This window comes from Falco peregrinus, chromosome 9 (assembly GCF_023634155.1).
Source record: "Falco peregrinus isolate bFalPer1 chromosome 9, bFalPer1.pri, whole genome shotgun sequence".
NCBI lineage: Eukaryota > Metazoa > Chordata > Aves > Falconiformes > Falconidae > Falco > Falco peregrinus.
In genome coordinates this window covers 4,844,704-4,865,005 of record NC_073729.1, presented here as the reverse complement: position 1 = coordinate 4,865,005, position 20,302 = coordinate 4,844,704, and the positions used below count along the sequence as shown (strand labels likewise).

Genomic DNA, 20,302 nt, shown 5'->3' with positions numbered 1-20,302 from the left:
GGCTTGGCTTGGACAAGGGAAAAGAGATTTCCAATCTTTTCTAAAGCTGCTAAAGGTAGAAAGATTTAAAACTCAAAACCTTTTTTTTAAAAGACAGCCGTCCTCGGTAATGGCAAACAAACCTCTGCTCAGTTTGTGTCCGATTAGGATCTCAGCAGAGTATCCAAGCTAATAAATAAGATATGTATCTCCTGAGAACAGCTTTTGTTGTTTTCTTGCATAGATCTTTGTTCCTCCTGCGCCGTAAGGTCTCCGGGGCATGGCCCGTGTTACGGAGTGCCAGGTGTATTATCCAATTTTAGGAGATCATAATTATGAGGAATATGTCAGAACAACAGAAAACTTCATTTAAAAACCCAATTAAAACTGCCGAGTGACAGCTACATACTCGTGTGTTGCATCACCTCCTAGTCCTGCTCGGATGCGGGGAAGCGAGTAGTTAAGGACGTTGTAAACCTGACGAGGTCGATGTGAGATGGGGATTTGTAAAAACTAACGCGCGTTTCGTGACAGAGCAGCAGCCCTGCCATCAGTTTCAGGGCGCCCACCTGGGTCCCCAAGGTCTGATGGATGGGCTGTCCTTTCTCATGAGCGGGATGATGTTGCACAAGAGTTGCTGGAAAAAGAAATAGCAAGGCAGCGCTGTGCCTGCCCCACCAGCACGGCCATGGCTGGAGCATCCTCATGATGGGGACCACCGGGCTTGGGATGCTGAGGCAGGTGCCACCGCAGCCGTCCTCATCAGAAGGGTATGGGCGTGCGAGGCGGGGGGAGCTTTCAGAGGGGGCTTTTTTGGGAGCTGGGCTGGGAAAAGCAAGTGAAGGGAGGAGGTGAGGAGTTTCCAAAGCCTCCGGCATGACAGCAAGCACCTGCTTCTTCCCAAACCGGATGAACCTGTCTCCCTCCCGTCGCCTCTCTGCGGTTTTAGGGTGTTCGAAGCCCCCGGCCAGCTGAAGGGGGGGGTGGGGGGGGTGGGGGGGGGTGGGGGGGGTGGGGGCGGTGGGGTGCTGCCCCCCCCCCGGCACCAGGCCAGGCTCTGTCCCTGCGAGGGGGGGGCCGTGCCCTTGTCCCACCATTGACCTGCCACACCAGGCAGCTGGGGGGGCTTTCTAAAAAAAGGAGAATATGAGACTTCTCTTAAAAAACATGATAATGATTTAAGGCTTTTTCTTTTTTGGAAGAAAAAGAGAGTTTCAGGCCTTTTTCAAAAATAAAAGGCGAAGTAATACTTTTCAATAGAGTTTTTTTATTTAGAAGGAGATTTTAGGACTTTGGGAGGGGAAAGGAGATTTTAAGAGTTCTGAGTTTTTAAAAAATCAAACGGGAGGATTTAAGACTTTTTTAAAAGGAGAATTCTAAACTTCTTTCTTTAAAAAAGGAGGATTTAAGACTTTTTTTTGAAGGAGAAATCTAAACCTCTTTTTTCAAAAAAGGAGAATTTAAGACTTTTTCTTACAGGAAAATGCTGAACCTCTTGGTTAAAAAGGAGGATTTAAGAATTTATTTTTTTTAAAAAAAAAAGAGAATTTGAGACTTCTAAAAAACCCAAGGGCACTGTGAGCCTTCGGGGCGGGGCTCACCTGCCGGGGAGGCGTGGCCAGAAGGGGGCGTGCCCGGGCGGGGGGCGTGGTCGGACGGGGGCGGGGCTGCAGGGCTCCGCGGCTCCGCGCTGCGGAGCGGAGCGGCGGGAGCGGAGCGGCCGGCGCTGCCGGGGAGCCGGGGCCGCAGCCGGGGCCGGGCCGGCGGCAGGTGAGCGCGCAGCGGGGCCGGGCAGGGCCGGGCCTCCCGCCGAGGGGCAGCCGCCGCCGCCGCCGCTTTGCAGCGCCGCGGCGCGGCCCGGCCCGGCCCGGCCCGGCCCGGCCCTGCCCGGGGAGGGAGGCGGGGACGGAGGCAGGCGGGGAGGGGGCGGCGGCGTCGTGCCCGGGGTGAGCCGTGCCCGGGGTGAGCCGTGCCCGGCGCAGCCAGCGCCCAGTCTGCTTGCGGGGCCTCCGGCACCGGGGGTAGCCCGGCTCTTTGGAGGTGCGGAGCGGGACAGGTGCCTGCAGGACCCCCAGGGCCCGTACCGAGAGCTGGCAGCGGCTTTCGGCACCCGCAAGCCCCCTGAGCCCAAGCCGTACCGGCCGTGTCCCGCTTGCTCAAGCGCGGGGTGGCTTGGCCCCCCCGCCGGGCCGGGGCACCGGGGGCTGGCACCGGCACCCCCAGCGGCTCCCAGCGCTGGAAGGGGCAGCGTCGTGCTCCCACTTGTCCCCCAGGACACCAGCCGGAGCCCCGGGCTCGGCGCTGGCTGCATCCATGGGGCCAAGCTGCCCGTCCTTCCCCCCCTTCGGAGACACCCCAGTTCCCCAAGGAGAGGGGTTAAATTCCTCGAGGCGAGCCTGGCTCCCTGCTGCATACTTCTGATGCCTTCTGTGAACTCTGCCGGCAGGTTGTTTCGTAACTCCACTTCTCGCCCGACTCCGCTTCTGGCCCCATGAGGGTGGGAGAGCAAACTCCTCTCCCTGGTTTTTCCCAGCCCTGCAACAGCACTTTGAAATTGCACGGTTAAAAAAGGGCCAGTTGCGCGGTTAAAAAGGGCCAGTTGCGCGGTACAAAGCCGAGCGCAGGCTCGGCGGTGGCGTTGCACGAGGCAGGGGTCGCGGCCATGCGCCTGCACTCAAGCAGAGCGGCTGCATCCAGCGCAGCCCGTGGCGCTCCCCTCGGGATGGCTGATTTCAGGAGGAATGAGGAAGAGGCAGGTGGAAACGGGTGAGAAATGCTCTGGAGAGGCAAGGCGGGAGCTTGGGCCACCGCTGGCGGTAAGGCCGGCCGGCTCCCAGGGATGCCGCTGCTAACGGCGTGCTTGCGGGCCCTGGCTCGGTGCTGTGCCGAGACTTGCCGGGCAGGCGCTGGGCCCGGCAGCGTGTGGCAGCACGAACGGCGGAGCAGGGCTGTCAGATGGCGGGGTGCGGGATCCCGCCAGGCTCCGGCAGCGGCGCCGTGTGCCCACCTGCCCGCTGCCCGCGCCGGGTGGCCGGGGGTCGCGCTCCCACCGCCGCAGCGATGGCAGCTCTTGGGGAGTGGGAGCGGGAGCCCGCGGGCACATGCTGCATCCGCAAAGGTTGTGAGCGGGCAGCGTGTGCGAACGCCGCTTGCCTGCCTTGCTGGGCACTGCCAGCCCTGTCTGCTGGGGAAGGGGCTGCGGGGAAGGGAGGATGCTCTTGCCTTCTGCTGGTGCCGCTGGAATGCCAGGAATCCTCCTGCATCCCGGTTATCTGCCTAGAGAGCCTGAGCACGGCGCCTGGCCTCCCTCTCGGCATAGCTCCGCTGCCTTCCCCACGCTCTCTTGAAAGGAATAGCATGGAAATCGGGAAGCCCCCCCCCTCCAAGTACACGTATCTTCCCAAAACCTTTCGGCAGTGGTGAGCGCTGTGGGGCTGGGGGTCCTGCGCTCTGAAATTCCCTTGTCAGGGGATGCCGGTTGCTCTAAAAAATAAAACTCTTTGCAAACGAGTGTGGGAGAGATGGGAGTTAGCTCTACCCAGGGCTTGAAGGGGGGTGGCGGCGGTGCACCTGACCAGCAGTCTGATAATAAAACAAGAACTAAGGATGATTTTTTTAATATTTTTTTTTAACTTACACTTAAGAAAAGTGAGTTACAGCTGCACACAGATGCTCAGTAGCTTGGGGTACCCTCAGGCCCTAGGGAGCACGCTGGGGAGCTTGCCAGGCTTCACTAAACCTTTTGGCAGCCGGGTGGTAGGCAGCCAGAGCGGCGTGGTGATGTCCAGGCTGGATCACCCTGGGGGTGCTCCCTGCCCTGCTCTTTGAAATACAGCTTGACCAAAAAAAGGTGGCGGGGGGTAATTACTGGAGATCCAGGGAGTTACTGTGCCTGGGCAAACAGGGGAGCCTCTGTGCCAAAGTGTTTTTGGGGACTGGCTGTGAAATGGGGCTGGGGGGGAGCTGGTGTGCTGCCCACCTCCGTCGCGGGGACGTGTGTCACGGTTGCCACCACGTGCTGCAGGGGGACGTTACCCAAGTGCACCTGCCGCTGTCCCCTCTGGTTCTTCTCATCCATGTTTTCCAATGTGTCTCTGTCCTGTCCCATTTGTGTCTTCTGCTATGGGGAAAAACCTCCGGTGGTGGCTTGGAAGTGACCCAAGCCCGTGTTCTGTTGTCCCTCAGTGTGCCAGGGAGCAGGATGCTTTGGGACCATGTCCAGGCAAGGGGTTGGTCCTCCCTGGCTGGGAGGCCATCGCGTGCGTGCCAGGGCTTCGGAGCAGAGCGGTTCTTTGAGTGCCACGATGTCAGGCGCGGTGGCGGCCAGGGAGAGGTCCAGGACCTGCCTGACGGTAGGTTGCTCTGTGCCCGGGTTTAACTAAAGGCGTGAGGGACATTTTAAGTATTAGCTCCGTGTCTACGCATTGTTTTCAAGAGCATCTTTTTATGGGATGTTCCTCAATCTGCCCCAACTTGTCTGTGCCCTTGTAAACCGGCGTAGTCAAATTAAGGCATAAGCGTGTCTCCATGGAAGGTTTTTAACAAAATCCTATTATTGCAAATGATTGCTAACAATTTTATGTCCTTCCATTTTTCGGATGCCAAGTTCATGAGCTTCTAAAAGCAGCTGATTATCTGGCTTTTTGTGGACTGGTGTCAGCACTTTCTTGAGGGCTGGGGTGCTTCCAGCTGCCCCGGGCAAGTCATCTACAGTAACTCATTGCTTAAAGAAAGGAAGGAACAAGAAAGGGAACAAAAAACCCCAAAACCCACAACACTTCTTACCTGAAGACATGGGTGGATCAGCCCTGAGCTGGAAACTTTGGGGCAGTTGAGCACTGCCTGAATTTGGGAAGGCTTCCCCTGCTGCTTCGTAGCCCTGCTGCAGCCCGTGCTTTGAGGAGCCGCATGCTCAACCCTCCACGTGTGCCCCCAGATGCCTCCAGCGTAACTGGGAGGACTGGTGATGGGATGCTACGGTGCTCTAGACAGAGGTACCCCAAGTGGTTAGACCTAGCACCACGCTCCTGAGCCTGGGGACTTTGGAGGCACCTATAGCATCCTATAGGATAGCCGCTGGGTCAGCAGAAAAGCCGGGCGAGCGGCAGCATCCCTTTGCTCCCTGCTTTTCCTGCCAGCCCGGGGAAGCTGCTGGCTGGTACTGTGAAGCTGCCTGGCTGAGGGATCATGGGAAGAGCATTATTTTTAGGGTTCGTGCTGGTTTAATAATTCCTGCCGGGAATACCACTTTCCCCAGGGGGTGCGGGTGTGCAGCAGGGAGCTGATCTCCACCTCCGGGTGCTCGCCTGAGGCGCCGGTGGTGTGCCGGGGGTCGGATGAACGCCGCAGGCTTCTCTGGGCAAGAATAAAGATGGTCGGGCTGGGGTTTTTGGCTGCTTTGCGCTTGCTTTTTTCACTCACTGATTTTTATTTATTTAATTTTTTTCCAAGTTCTAGCAACATTTGGAGGTGGCAGTGCTTCTCTCTGCAAAGCACCAGCACAAAGCTGGGGGGGGCAGGCGGTGGGCTTCTACCTCTCCGTGTGTCATGATTGGTGCTGGGGGGTTCCTGCAACACAACCCCCAACCAGCTTCTCTGACGGACAACCTGAGCTTAATTAATTGGCAGGAAGCAGCTCGTGGTCTCCTTGATCTCTTGACCAGTATGCCCAGGTCTTTGCTTAATGGTTTGTGCTTGTAGGAAGTCAGGTGTTCCCTGGGCTTGCTCCGAGGACGTCTCCCCTTCCTTCCCTCCCTGCTCACGTTCCTTTGGGATGTGGATTTCTCAGGGCAGCTTGTCAAGTCCTGGGGGTCCCATCCCAAAAGGGTGGGTGGCTCTGCCAGGCTTTCCCAGGGCTAACCCAGCCTGGGCACCAGGTTGTACCACATCATGCCTGGTCTGAGGTATTCCCACCTGCCCCACCATCAATGAGGGGAAAAACTGTGTGTGCGCAGGGATTTGTGCCACGGAAAGGACTCCTGTAGGCTTTTTTTTTTTTTTTTTTAAAGAAGTCCTTTTCTATTGCTCTTTCTAGTCTTTTAAAAATCCTACAAACTCAGCATCTTACGTTGCGAAAGGACATTTGCTCTCCCGCTCTGGCAGGGAAACGTCCCTGGGACCCAGGAGTGGATGCGCTAGAAACAACATTGCTTTGCAGCTTTGAGATGCTGCACGCCAAGGACTAGCTGTCCCCCAAATCTTCTTTGCCTCAGGTAATTTTTGGAGTGTTTTAACATGGTTTGAGGATTGCCCAGGCTGTGTTGTTGGGCTTGGTGCTGTCCTCTTTGAATTCGCTTGGCTTTTTCATGACCTGCTGGGAGTATAAAGAAGTTGAGGCAGGAGGTTCAGAAGGCTGAGCTTCCCCAAAGTGACCCCAGGTGAGCATGAGTTGCATGAGGATTAAGCTCCTAAATGCTTCTGGGGAAAAAAAAAAAAAAAAAAAGATATTTTTATTGCAGGTCCTTCCCTGTGCAGGCAGGGGGGCCAGCACAGACCCTGGCACTGGTTCCCATCCCCTTTTGGTCTTTTGGGTATCACCAAGTGCTGGCAGAGCCCTTGACCTTGGCATGGAGACCTGTGGAGCCCTTTGCCAGCATAGAAACTACTTCAGCCAGAGGTTCCCTGCCTCCTGACAAGGTGGCTTTGGGGATCAAAGTTGGTCACACAGCCCTGGTCTCCATCGCTCGTTGGAGGACGTGACTGGTACCCACCACGGATGGCAGTTTTAGTGCCAGGGAGGGGACTGAGCTGCCCCTCCAAAGAAGTGTCTCGATTTCAGTGCTTTAAAGAGCTGGTTATCTCAGGGTGGGTTCTGGCGGAGATGGGTAGCACCTCCACCTAATTAATCATGTGCCAGGTAGCGTGAAAGCGGAGACTTCTAAAATACCCAAGTGTCTTATCAAAGCTTTCAGCCTGGATTAATTCTAGGTCTCTTGTTTATTTGTCTCTGCATCTGTGTATATGTGAGAGAAAGAAAGGAACAAATTCAGCTCTCGGCAAATGGTCATTAAAGGCCTTTTTAATCCTACAAAGTTATAAATAAATATCTGTGGCAGCATGCACCTGCATATTCATCAGTGCGTCCTCTCCTCTGGAGCCCCGAGCAGCGCGTCCTTGGTAGGCAGGGTAGGAAACTGTGAGTTATTCTGGAAATGGAAAATAAAATCTGGAAGGTTTATCCCTGGTTTTGCATTTGCTAATTTGTTAATTACCCTCTCCCCTAGGATGAGAATTGGAGTGGAAAGAGGGTTGCTGGTGGCTGACGCCAGCTCTTCTGAAGGAGGCTGGAAGGCAGGTTGCGGGGAGAATATTTGTAGGTCATTTGGCTTTTTCATGTCCCTGGTCCTGTTTGGAGGAGAGGTGCAGAGCCTGAATTTTCCTGTCATCCTGTGGAAATGAAATCCTTGATCACTTTGAGATGAGCCGGGAGAGACATCCCTGCGGGTGGCCAGGGTGCATCTCGTCCTCTGGGCTGGATCACAAGGAAGCTGCACTTTGAGGGTCCTTTCTGGCTCTTCTAGAGACACTGGGAGAAACTGCTCCTTAGTTGGGTTTTCTCCATTTTGGTCTTGCCTTGAGGGAGAGAAAATGGAAATTTGGAGGAAATGGTAACACTTCTCCTCTTTGGCTGGGGAGGAGAAAGCAGGTACTTTGGGTACTTCAGAGTGTTTTCCAGGGCTTGAACAGGCTCTTGCATCTCCAGATTCGCAGCATTCCTCCTGCATCCCACGTGATGAAAAGTGTAAGCTGTTTTCTGACTTGGGGAATGGGCTGTGTAATAATGAGGGAATATTCACAAACTGCAGCATGCATTTGCCAATGGCGGCTGTGGAAGATGAACAACGTGGCAGAGATGCTGGACCTGCAGCATCGTGCCGGTGTTTGCATGCAGATGGTCTGGCAAATACCCTTCAGAGCTTGGCTTTTAAGGGCTGGATTGTGAGTTATCCATGAAGGAACGGACATTTGGGCATCCCGGAGCTGCTGCACTGGGGGTCGCAGCTGGGCAGCAACTGCAGGTACAGCGGTGCCTTGACAGCTGAAGAGCGAGCACCAGATTTTTGGTGTTAAAAAATGAAGGCAGCAGTTCTAGGGAAAAATTGAGGGGCAGACTCGACCCTGAAAGTTTTTCAAGTACAACCCCTCATCCTTAAGGCTGATCTAGCTCAGCCTGGGGCCCAAAGGCACCCAGACCCAGCCGTGCCCAGAGCTGAACACCGAAATGGCTCCCCAGCCCCTCCTGGGCTCGGCATCCAGGTGGGTTCAATTCCGCATGGAAAAAGGAGCATGGCAGCACAAAGGCTTTCCCTCTTTCCCCTCTGATCTGCGTGTGGCTAATTTTGCTTCGCCCCCTTGAGAAGAAACTATGCATTTACTCTCAGGTGCTTTGTGAAGCGGCTCTTGGCTGGGCTGGGTGGCAGCGGTTACAGCGGGTGCTGCTAATGCTTCCCTTGCAAACCTCCATGCCCACAGCAGGCTTTGCTGGCCAGCCTTGCCAGCCCTCCTCCCGCCGTGGCCAGTAACCATGGGTGCTGCAAGGGAGAAACACGATGCATGAAGGCGAGGAAGACGATCCTTCCCCTTCCAGGCTGAAACGCTGATACCTGTGCGTGCCGTAGGTGGACGGAGGGGGTTTTGGCTGCTTTTAATTTATAATGAGCTTTCAGGTGGTTGCTCAGCGGCGGGGTGGACTGGCTAGTAAACATCCCCGAAATGTCGTCGCTGCCCACGATCTTTGGTGTTTCAACACGTGGCTTGACGCTGGCCTGCCATGGCCACAAACCTGGGCTTCTGAGGAGGGGGGAAAGAAGTTCTCCAGCTCCTTCCCAGTGCTGTTTCTAAAGCCTTCGTGTGGGTCCGATTCCATAGCAGACCCAAAAGCTTGGGTGAAAAAACCAGTGAGAGAAATCCCTGCAGGTGGGGCTGGGACGGGGTGAGCATCCCCCGCATCCGCCAAGGGGTGAGCCTCCCTCCCCTAAATCCCTGCTGAAGGCCATCACCCCGAGGCCTGTCCCCGTCCTGCGTCGCAGCCCTGGGCAGGATTTGTCCCAGGCTCTTCCCACCCTGCTCGGCATCGGCCAGCCTTGCTGGCACACCCCAGGCATGTTAGCGTGGGTCTGTAATTTTGGGGAGGAAGTGGAGCCTCTATTTTGTTCTTAATGGGGTTTGCTGGGGTGGTGTTTATGGCTCTCCAGGAATCCGTCTCTTTGGGCAGTTCCTGCAAGGTCCTAACGTGTGGGACACGTGCCCCGTGGGGTGCCGGGGGGCTTCAGCGGTGGTCTGTGACTTCAGGCTCAGGTGATGCTTCAGCACTTGAGTGACATAAGTGCCACAGGGCTTAGTTCTCCAGGTCTTGGCCCTTCAATCTGCTTTGGGTGCAAAAAGCCCTTGACATATGGGTGTCCCTTCTGTGGGTGTTGAGTGTGCGTTACACACCGGGAGATGCCCCCACGGAAGCCGCTCGCTCTAGAAGTGCGGCGGAGCCCGGGGACCCATGTGGGCTGGCATCCATCCATCCATCCATCCATCCGTCTGCACGTCCCGGCAAAGCTGCACCTTCAGGGTGTGTTTGCGGTGTCACTGTCCCCACCTGGGGCTTCTCCAGCTGGAAGAGGAGAGAAAAGCAGAGCCTGCAAAGCCCTCGTGTGGTTTTGAAACTACTAATTTCGGTCGTTTGCTGATTTTTAGGGCTTGCTGTCAGGCATGCTGTGTGGAGCAGGGAGCTGGATGGAGCGCGGTGGGTGGACCAAGGATGTGGGGACTATTATGGCCACCCCTAAATAAGCTGCTTGGGTTTGAATTAGAGCCCTGTGCCTGCTGCTTCCTTGCTCCTGGGTGCTTGTGGCCACCTTGTGTAAGAGCTGGTGGCTTCCATAGGTCTCGGGGGCGAGTAACACTTGCACACCCTCCTTGTGATGGTGGAGGGGTGAAGAGCTGCCTCTCTGGGCTGCCACCACGCTGGTAGGACTTGTTTGTCACCTCTTGAGCTCATTTGACCCTTGTCAGCTCTTTGTGCCAGGATGAATTAACCCATTTGCTGCCTCAGGCTGGAGCCCTGTGCCTGTGTCCTGGTGGCCCTCATGCTGCAGCAGGGGACGATGACCTCTTTGGTAGGTGGCTCTCTTGGCTGCTTTGTACCAGGCCAGGAGATGGTGTCCCTTCAGGATCCCAGGCCAGCATCCTCAGGAGGAGCGTGGCACCGTGGAACTGTCCTGCACCGCATGGCTACAGGCAGGGCTTTGCCTGGCGCTCCCCGCTTGCGGTGGCAGCGACCATCATCGGTGGTCACCAGCCAGGCTCTGCTTTGTGGACAGCTCAATGAGAGCTTTGGTTGATCGTCTCCACCTGGCGTGGGACCTGCCAACTCAGGAAGAGCTGCAGCTCTACCATGGCTGATCATCTGCGTCCAGCCCAGGAAGTGCCACAGCACCAGCCCCTGCCATGGCTGATCTCCTCCGCAGTGTTGGACCTGCTGGTGACATCAACAGCCCTCACCTTTGACCATGGCATCACCTTCTGACCTGGGATGGACACAGCGTGGAAGGGTCAGCAAAGCTCCTCTGCCCCTGCAACAGCCCAGCTGAGGGCAGGTGATGCTGCTCCAAAAGAGGGAGCCAAGGCAGGAGGACCCTACATGGGCTGGAGGGGAGCCTGGACCATGGCCCATCCCCTCCAGCCTGCTGCAGGACGGGCACCGTCAGGAGGCTTTGATTCCCCATGGATCTTCTCCACGTTGAGTCATTTCTCACCCGAGTAACGGGCAGGCTTTATCCCACCAGAGGGTTTCAGCACACGGGCAAGCACCACCTCTTCTGTTTGGTGCCCAGGAGCTGGGCCCGGTGCTTGGGGCAGGGAGGGACCTCAGGAAGCATTAAGCATTAAATAGCTGCTGGATGCGTCAGCGTGGCAGCTGATGGGGCGGTGAGTCATGGCCAGCCTGCCAGCGCTCCGGCACGCAGCGTGGTGGCACCCGGCCGCTCCTCCCCGCTCCTCCTCGCCTCTTGCTGTTTACTCCTGTATTGGGTTTATTTTTTTTCATTCGTGTGTCTGCATGCAGCTGGGATGAGCATCCCTCCTGGCATCAGGCAGGAGAGGAATGAAAGGGTCAGGTTCAGAGCAGGAATAAAATGACCAAGAATACCCCAGCACCTGCCCGGAGCACATCCAAAGGGATGCAGAGCCCCTGGTCCCCATGGACACCTTGGTCCTCTTTGGATGGTGGGCTCATCACAGCCTGCTCAAGTACAAATACATCTTTATTTATGAATTATGAGACTTTATAACCCTACCCCAGCTCAAACCCTGGCCCCAAAAGCTCGCCTTCCGGCTTTTGGCAATTTTAATCAGGCTTGCTGGGAAGCTCCCCCCGCGCCGCCGCTCTCCTGCCTGCCCAGCCCCATACCCAGTGCTCTGCTGGGGGTGGGCATAGCTGGGGAGGAGAGTGAGCCCCCAGAAATGGGGCAGACCTTGGCACTGGCGGGATGCTCGGCTCAAAACCTTCATGCTGGTCCCAGACGGTGCTTGTGTGGAGCTCTGGAAGAGGCGTTTGGGATGCTCTGGGATTCTTGTTGCAGCTGATGGATGACCTTGCTGTTGGCTGCAAAGCTGGTGGCATTTCCCTAAACAGATTTTTTTTTTTTTTCTTGTGTGTGGCAAAATGTGGGAGAGAGGCACTTGCAGAGTGTTTGCAATCCTTGGCTGGAAGGTACTGTCTCAGCTTCTGGGAGTCCCTGTGGGGGACATGGGGGGAGTCCCTGCAAATGGGGGGCTGTCCTCGCTCCTGGAAGGAGGGCGACTGGCCACATTTCTTGGCTGGCTGTGTATTATTTCAGGTCCAGGGAGATCACCAAACCCTTGTGAGTCCCAGCAGCCATCAAGATGGTGGTTTGCAGGAGCTGCACAAAACGTGCATCCTCCAGCACGTGCAGAAATGCTCCTTCAGCTCCTCTTCCTTCAGCCCAGCAGCTCTGGGGAGGCTGGGAGACAGCAGCGCCAGGAAACAACATAAAGCTGCAAGAGACGAGATTGTTACTTTTTTAATTTTTTTTTTTTTTTTTCATAGTGTCAGCATTTGAAATTCTAACTCCCAGTTAGGAGATTTGTTGAAGTGGTGGTATGAATCATCCCTACCTTCAATTTTAAGACCTATCTCATGGGGAAAGGAGCAGTAACTTAGTCACTTTCTTAGTTTCCTTCCGATAAAAATGATTTAGAAATCAGTGGAGCAGGGAGGGTGGATAGGAATAGAATGCAGTTCTCCCCCCCCAGAAAAAGCCCTTTTTGCTCCCTGTCGCTGTAACGAAGGCACCCACTGATTAAACAGGGGGTTGGCAGCAAAACTGGGGGTGGGGGGTGGGTGTTTATATTTGCAATTGGAGCCGCCCCCCCCCCCCCCGCTGGTTGTTTAGGAGTGATGGTAAAGAGCTGGGGGCGGGGAGGGGCGGCGGAGGTGGTGCTGGGGGTGAGGGGGAGAGTTTGGGGTTTATTGCCCGGTGGGTTTCTTTGAGCCGGGGTGATGCTGGCGTGGGTGGGATGAGGCGCCGCTTGCGGGTTGTGGTGTGTCCCCCCCTCCCCGAGCAGTGACTGGGGGTGCGAGGAGCATCGCTGGTCCCCCCAGATGAGGATGAGCCTTCATCCCATCTGTGAGCCCAGGGCTCTGGGGGGAGAGGGGCAGCCAGGCTGGCTTTGGGTGGGCTGGGGGAGCTAATCCTGCCCTGGGAAGGGGCGAGGAGGGAGCAGCCCCCAGACCTATTTACCCCTGCCTTGCAAGGGGGCAGGTAACATCCTGGTACCAACAGCCAGCCTGGGCCAGTGACCCCCAAAATCCCCGGGGCTCACGGTGAGCGCTTGGTTAACCGGGGCCTCCCCCGTGCTAACCAGGATTAAAGGATAATAATAAATAATAATACACCCAATGGGATTTTGGGGTGCTGGGGGTTGCGGCAGGGCGAAACGCAGCGGAGACGGGTGCACCAGCTGCTTTCTGAGGGGGTTTCCCCCATTCCGGGGGAGGGGGGGGAAGGTGGCAACCACCGCTCCCAGCTTTTTGGCAGCAGCACACGAGCTGCTGGTAAATGATTAAAAAAAAAAAACAAAAAAAAAAAAAAAACAAAAACCACCGGGGCGGCCGGTGGGGCACAGCTGGAGGCAGGTGCCCAGTGTGAGCCCCGAGAGGTGCCCAGGACCGGTGTGCCGGTGGTCATCCTGCCCCTGCGCCCAGCAACCCCCAGCAACTGGGATTTTGGGGCAAGGTGAGGCTGCGCCGCGCGATTCAACCCGCCGCGTTATTTTTCCTTATTTATTTTTAAGTTCCTGGCACTCCCCGTGGGGTCTGGGATAGGGGAAGCTGGGTTCGCTGCCAGCCGGGTCTCTGGCCGGGGGCGGGGGGGGGGATGCTCCCTGGGGTGTGTTGTTGCCCCAAATGGGGCGTTAGGGAGCCGTGGCAGGGGGGACGGTGGCTTTGGGGGAGCTGGGTGGTGCTGTGGTGGCCCCTGGACTTTGGTCCGCACGCCGGGGGCCGGTTGCAGCTTCGAACGCGCAGGTAGGGGAGCGGGGCCAAAATCCAGCTTTGAAACGAAATTGGACTAAAACTTGCAAATTTTAGTGGGTTTGGGCTGGCGGGGAGGTCGGCCGAGCCCAAGGTGCACTTTCCCCCCCGCCGGATTTCCCTGGCCACCCAGCCAAGGCAAACATGAGCTCAGTGAAGAGGCATCCGCAGCAGCCGCCCCGTGCCACGTCTCGGCGGTGGGCAGGGGGGTGGCACCCACGGGACCCGGCACCCATGGGGAACGGCCTCGCCAAGCTGTACCTTCCCCGGTTTCTCCTTGCCTTTCTGGAGCCATGGCTAAAATCCTTCGTTGCCGGAGGCGGGACCCTTCAAAGCCTCCCTTTGATTGCTCAAGCAGGCAATAAAAAATAAGGAAGAAGTGGTGTTTCACCTGATCAAGCCTTCTTGCAGCCCGGCTGCACGCTCGGGAGAGCTGGAACAGAGGGATGGCGAGGCCACGACCAGCCGGGTTAGGTTGGGAAAGTGGTTTGGGACCAACCCCTGGACAAAGGACCTGGAAATTTCCTATATAGGTCCCTCCACCCAGGGCTTTCAGGCAAGTCTGATGCTCGAAAAAACCAGCGTTATTGGGGGGAAAAGATATCTCTTTGCATGTGTTTGAGAACACTAAGCTCTGATATTTGAATTCTTTACAGCTCGCATTTTTGTTTTATTTTATTTATCATTTTTTTGTAAGTCACTTGGGGTCGTTGAGCTGCTGGAAGAGGCAGGAGTGCAGTGTGCCCGGGCTAACAGATGTTATTTTAACGCAGGAGTAACTGCCGGGTGGGAGTGGGGCTGGGCACTGGTGCTGGGCAGAGCATCCCCCGGGAGCCTGGGTTTCACTGTGGGCACTCGTCCTGCCCCCCCCCCTCCCAAACCCCACCTTTGGTCACGTTTTTACGCAGGAAGAGGCTTTATTTTAATTTCTTAATCCCTCTCTGATAAATTGAGATGGCGGTAAGGAGATTAAAATGTGCATTATCTGCATCTTCTCTCGGTATGCTGCTGCAAGGCTGGGCGCCCAGCGGATTCTCTGCCTTTTCCAGTATTGTTTGGAAAATCCACTGGTGCCGTGGTGCCAAATTGTCAGGGGAATCGCAGTGAAAGTCCAGCAAACCCATAAAAAGTTGGTGCTCGCAGCAGAAATGACCTGGGCATCTCCCTCTGGGCCCCACGCAGGCACACAAACCCCGTCGTTTCCCACTACAGGAGGGTTTGGACCGGCTGCTCAAGTCCTTTTATTTTTTTTATTATTATTTATTTATATAGTTATTATAAATAGAATATATTTATTGTTTATTTTAACAATGTCAACAAAAAAATGCCACCGGTGCACGGGGTGAGCCACGGCGGTGGGTGGAGGGGGCAGCGAGCAGCTGCTCGGTCTAGGATGTGCCTTTCGGGGGGCTGGCGTTGAAGGTGATTTAATGACTCCGCTCTCAGTGTCTCGTATTCCTCGTTAGCGGCTTGGGCTGGAAACCTGCTTTCTTTTCTCCGTGCAGGCAGCGCATCCTGTGATGAGCCAGCGCGCCTGAGCCCCGGCAGCCGTGGGGATGGAGCTGAAGGTCTGGGTGGACGGGATCCAGAGGGTTGTCTGCGGCGTCTCGGAGCAAACCACCTGCCAAGAAGTGGTCATCGCCTTGGCACGGGCCATCGGTGAGCCATCTCCGTCTGCCGGGGGGCGCGCCTTCGTGGGTGGAGGCATCTGCCCAGCGGATGCCCCATCTGCCGGTGCTTCTTGGGAAGAGACTTTGGGTGGGTGGGGGTCATGCGTTGGGTGGCAGAGATGTCCCCCACCTCGGCACGCCATTGCTGGCCTTGGCTTTCCCCATCTGACACGCTTGCTCCTCCCGGCAGGTCAGACGGGCCGCTACGTGCTGGTGCAGAAGCTGCGGGAGAAGGAGCGGCAGCTGCTGCCGCTGGAATGCCCTCTGGAGTCGCTGGCCAAGTGCGGGCAGTATGCCAACGACGTGCAGTTCGTCCTGCGGCGGACGGGCCCCAGCGTGGCCGAGCGGCCCTCCTCGGAGGGTGCTCCCCAAGCCCCCGAGAGGACGTTCATCCGGGCCAGCTTGCCCATCAAACCCAGGCCCGCCGGCACGGATGCACCCCGTTCCCGGGAGCCAAAAAAATCTATGACCTTCAACTTGGGTCCTACAGGCTCAGGAGACCCATTTGCCATGAGCCGTTGGAGGCACCAAGCGCGGGAGGGGATGGACTTGGAGGGCGGTGGGGTGGTCCAGCCCTCCAAGGAGGAGCTGTTTAGGAGGGTGCTGCGGCAGCAGGAGCAGCTGCATTCTTTGGAGGCCCACGGGGACACCCTGGAGACGGACCTACGGCTCTGGGAGCGCGGCCGGCTCACCGGCCAGGAGGATGAGATCCTCTACCTGGAGCACCTGGTGCGGAGGAACGAGACAGAGCTGTGCGAGGAGGAGTTTTGGCAGAGCGAGCTCCGGCTGGAGAAGGAGTGTGAACGGGAGCGGCAGGAGCGGGTTAGGAGCTTGCGGGCCAGCCTGGAGGAGTACACCCAGAGGATCTACGAGCTGAGCGCCCGGACTGAAGCCCTGCAGGAGGAGATCCAGTGGGAGATGGCCGAGAGGGCCAAGAGGGGGAAGGAGACCCCTGCGCCCAGCCCCACAGAGCTGGAGGACATGGCTGCCAAGATGAAAAGGGACCTGGAGACCAAGGTCAAGCAAGGCACCCAGCTGGAAAGCAACCTGGCCAGCGTGGAGAAGGCCCTGGAGGAAGCCGAACGGAACCTGCAGGTAGATAGGGCTGGCCTGAGCAGCCCCCCGGGGTGGTAGGACCTGCAGCAGGGCACGGGACCGGCTTTCCAGCGGCGTGGGGCTGATGGGTTGGGGGGGGTTGGTCTTGCCCCACGTGGCCGATGCATGTGGGGCTGGGTGCACAGAGGGGGCTCAGCAGCGGTGACCGCTGTTGGCAGGGGACACCACCACTGGTACCCAGCCAGCGCAGGGTCCCACACCCGTCACTCTCTGGGCTGGGGCTCCTGCCGGCCGGCATGTGGGGGGTGCCGCATCACCCCGCTCCGGCACGGGTGCTGGTGCTGGTCCATGTGCGGGGTCGGCGGTGCAGGTGCAAGGGTTGGTGTTATCTTGGATAAGGGGGTCGTGGAGGGGGGCAGCATAGGTCCCCATGGTGCAGCTACACGAAGCCTTTTGACCGCACAAGCTGTGCTGGGGCTCAGGCTCACCCCGGGGAGCTGCACAGCATGGAGGTGGCAGCTGTGGAGCTGAGGGACCCCCCCGGCTCCCCTGGCCGGCACCCCCAGCATCAGGGGGTGCAGGCGCTGCGTGGCATCCCCCCTCCGCACACCCAGTCCGTTTCGGTGGAGCAAAAGGAAGAAGTTCTGCGCAGCCAGGCGGTGGTAGGCCCCCTTCCCCAGGCAGCCATGCTTCCAGCATCTCACGTTGAGCATCTCGCGTCTGACAGCTGCTCGCACCCTCTTGTGGAGATGCGGCAAAGCAGGACCGTTCCCAAAACATGGCCTTCCTCATCCCTAGCTGATCTTTAAGGTCCCTTCCAAAAATCATTCTGTGACTCCGGGCACCTCCTGGTCCCGCAGGCCCCCGGAGAGGGGCGGCCAAGCCGCGGTACCCCCGAGGTCGCCTCTGCCAGCTCCGGCAGGGTGAGCCCCAGCGGGGGGGTGTGCTAGCTGGCTTTGGGGCATGGGGGGGATGTGGGGCTCACCCTGTCCCTCCCCTCGGTGTGTGTTTTGCAGGCCCAGACCCAAGAGCTGGAGGAGTTAAATAAGGAGCTGAGGCAGTGTAATTTGCAGCAGTTTATTCAGCAGACGGGGGCCACGGTGACCGTCCTGCAGGCCAGGTCCGAGGAGGATGCCCAGCCGGAGCCGAGCCCGCACGAGCTGCCAGCCTACCAGAGAAACGGAGGTCAGCATGCCACCGCCGGCTCGGCCACGGGGGCTGCTCCGTGGGACCCCTGCCTGCTCCCTGCCTCCCCTCCGAGGGGGTCAGCACCCCCTCCGAGGGGGTCAGCCCCAAAGCTGCCCGGTTCTGCCCTGGGCACTGAGGTTAGGCAGCAGGAATGGGGGTTTGGCACTGGCACGGCGGTTGCTCACCACCCCGGGGGGCTCTGAGGTTTGCCAGCCCTGGGGCTCCTTCCTCCTCCCCGCTGAGGCCTCGGGGCTGCTTGTAGCCATGCTCAGGGGTCGGATCCTGCACTGCTGCTCTTGGGGCCGGGGTGGCCGCAGGGAGCTTTCCTTTGCAGCGTTGCTGTGTGCAGCGGCAGCAGAAAGCTGGTGGCCGAGGGCCAGCATCAGCCCCCAGGGGCCACGGGCTGGTGGGGACGGGCTCCGGCTGCTGATGACCTCTTTGTGTTTGGCAAGGGAAGGGTGAGCGTGGTGGCTGGAGCCCCGTCCGTGTCCTTGCAGGGATGAGAGGAGGTGGTGGTGGGCTTTCGTGGAAGGGGATGGGGGGGAACAGGGACCTGGTTGTGTCTCCTCCGGAGAGGGGGACGTGGCTGCCCCACAGCCCTGCAGCGGCCATGGGAGGCACGATCCCTGCTGAGCCAGGCGTTTTTCCCCATCCCTTAGGTTTTCCTCCCAGCACCAGCACTGACTCCCCTCCCCGGACCAGCACCAAGCAGTTCCTCGGCCACCCCAGGACCCTGCCGGAGCCCCTAGTGTCCAGCCTGAGCCCCGAGGGTACGTAACGTACGTCCTGGGGCGAACCCAGGAGGACGTGTGGGAAGGAGGGAGAGGCTTTTGCTGCCCAAAACGGGCTGCAGAGAGCGAGCACGTGCTGGGAGCGGGCGGCTGGAGATATATAAAGATGCCATTAGGAAGAGCAAAGCTTGCATCCTGGCAGCCTCCGCTCGGCTGCCGGGCAATCCGGCACTCTGCCTGGTCAGGAGCTGGGGGGATGCTCCTCACCCCCTCTCCTGCCACCCCGCATCCACCAGGACTAAGACTTTGCTGGGGTTAAGATGGGAAGGATTTGGCTCCCATCTTTTACAAGAGTAATGATCTGCTCGATGGTGGGGACCAGTTCCCCCCAAAACCCCTTCCACCTCCCGTGACCCTTCTTGCACCGTGTTTTTGGGTGCAGCGAAAGCAAGCTGCGACATCCCTGCCTGCCGTGGCGATGCCACCTGCATCCCAGCATCCCATTCCCCACATCACCATCCTCTCCATAAAACCGTACCGCCACCGTCTTCACGGTACAAAACACCCATTCCTATCTCAGCCTGGGTGTCGTGGCATGCGCACGTCCATCTCCCAGTGCGGGAGTTTCCCATCCCCCTGCTCGCGAGGGCTCGCCTCCCGTGATGGGGTCACTCAGGTTGGTTTTGTCTTGTCTTGCAGTTGTATCAGCCAGGCAGAGCATCTGGAGGTAGAAGGGCCCCGGCTGGCGGAGGATGGATTGCCTTGCAAGTGTAACTGTATAAATAAACCATATTATATATATTTATACATATATATATCTTTTTTTTTTCTTTTTACTGCTTTATATCGTGAATGGATGTGGACGGCCAGACTATTTTTACAGACTGTAAAATAAAACCAGAGACCGACGAGACAAAGCAACCCTTTTCCCCTGCGGATGGAAGTAACCCACTTTCTTCTATTTTTTTAAAGTGCTTTCTATATTCAACAGAAAATAGCGGCGCTCCCACCCCACATAGCCTCCTCAAATGGCCCATGGTGTGTTTGGAAAGGTCCCCGCTCTGCAGAGGAGAGTGAAGCGGCGATGGAGATGTACCTGGGGGTCGCTGGCGTGGAGCACGGGCAGGGGTCTGGCAGGAGCAGCCTGTCCCCTGGCTGCACGGGAGGTGCCGGAGCAGCTCTCCAACACGTTTCTGGCCCCCCTCGGGGTTTTTTTTATTATTGTTTTATTATTATAAGAAACCTGAAGTAGGAACCCCCTTTCCACGGTGCTGCGGACCAGGCTTCGAGGGAGCAGGGAACACACAGTGGGGGCTTGTTTTTCTGAAATCCACCTCATTTTTCAACTTTTTTTTTTTTTTTTTTTTTTAATTAAAAAAATCAGAATGAGCTCTTCCCCAGTGGTGGCATGGGTAGGGAGCAGGACCAAAACACTCTTGGTGACATTTCACTGATTTTTTTTTTTTTTTTTTCTTTACTTGATGGCCAGTAGTTGCTCTTGGGTTTTGTTCCTCTGTCTCAGTGGGTCGCCTTGTATTTTAATTGCAAAACCAAAGCGGTGTGGGGTGGGGATGATTTATCCAGGAGGTCCCCAAGCCTGTTTTCAACGCGTCGTATGCAAAAAAAAATGTGACTTGGGCACCGCATTCGCCATAAAACCCCTGCTTTCCCCGTACGAATGTAATCCTGTGTGCTGCGGTTTCAATTTTCAATAAATCTTTGGGAAAGGATTTGAGCAAAGCGAGCGTGAGCGTGCTGTTGTGGCCCAGGGCGAGCCGTCCCCGCCAGCTCCTGGGCCGGTGCCCGACAGGCACATCCGAGCAGTTTGCACACCCCGCGGCCGCCTCTTTTTGTTTCCGAGCCATCTCTTTCCATTTGCCGAATTAAAGCTGTAAGTATTTTATGACCAAATGTATCTTACAGACACGCTGCATATTTCCTGCCCCCCCCCCCCCGCCCCCCCAAAAATCACAAAGCGCTTTACAACCCATGGATGAAGCTTGTCTCCGGTGAGAGGGCGTCTGTCTGGGATGAAACATGGCAGCGTTTTTAATAATGCACAGCAGCACCTTGGAGCATTTTAGGACAGCAGGAGAAGGGGATGGCGCTGGGCTGCAGATGGGAGCAGGTAA

The 20,302-nt window shown here is 57.3% G+C and overlaps 1 protein-coding gene across 5 annotated transcripts; it reads left to right on the top strand.

Annotated features, from left to right (window-relative positions):
• The first annotated feature begins 527 nt into the window (after positions 1–527).
• On the top strand, positions 528–19,091 carry RASSF7 (Ras association domain family member 7). Of its 5 annotated transcripts, XM_055814641.1 has the most exons (7): positions 13,117–13,229; positions 13,884–14,085; positions 15,035–15,184; positions 15,386–16,290; positions 17,268–17,436; positions 18,099–18,209; positions 18,870–19,091. In XM_055814641.1, the coding sequence occupies exons 3-7, from the start codon at positions 15,082–15,084 to the stop codon at positions 18,899–18,901; spliced, it is 1,320 nt and encodes a 439-aa protein (XP_055670616.1). In that variant the 5' UTR covers positions 13,117–13,229; positions 13,884–14,085; positions 15,035–15,081; the 3' UTR covers positions 18,902–19,091. The 5 variants fall into 5 exon arrangements, with proteins under 5 accessions (XP_055670618.1, XP_055670617.1, XP_055670616.1 ...); XM_055814643.1 differs by lacking the exons at positions 13,117–13,229; positions 13,884–14,085 and adding an exon at positions 528–749 and having other exon boundaries at positions 15,031–15,184; XM_055814642.1 differs by lacking the exons at positions 13,117–13,229; positions 13,884–14,085 and adding an exon at positions 1,648–1,749 and having other exon boundaries at positions 15,031–15,184.
• The last annotated feature ends 1,211 nt before the right edge of the window (positions 19,092–20,302 follow it).

Excerpts from the sequence above, each read along its gene's own strand:
- RASSF7 (XM_055814643.1), top strand. The coding sequence starts at position 15,082 with ATGGAGCTGAAGGTCTGGGTGGACGGGATCCAGAGGGTTGTCTGCGGC. Across the intron at positions 15,185-15,385 it reads CGCCTTGGCACGGGCCATCG|GTCAGACGGGCCGCTACGTG; the intron begins GTGAGCCATCTC and ends TCCTCCCGGCAG. Across the intron at positions 16,291-17,267 it reads AAGCCGAACGGAACCTGCAG|GCCCAGACCCAAGAGCTGGA; the intron begins GTAGATAGGGCT and ends TGTGTTTTGCAG.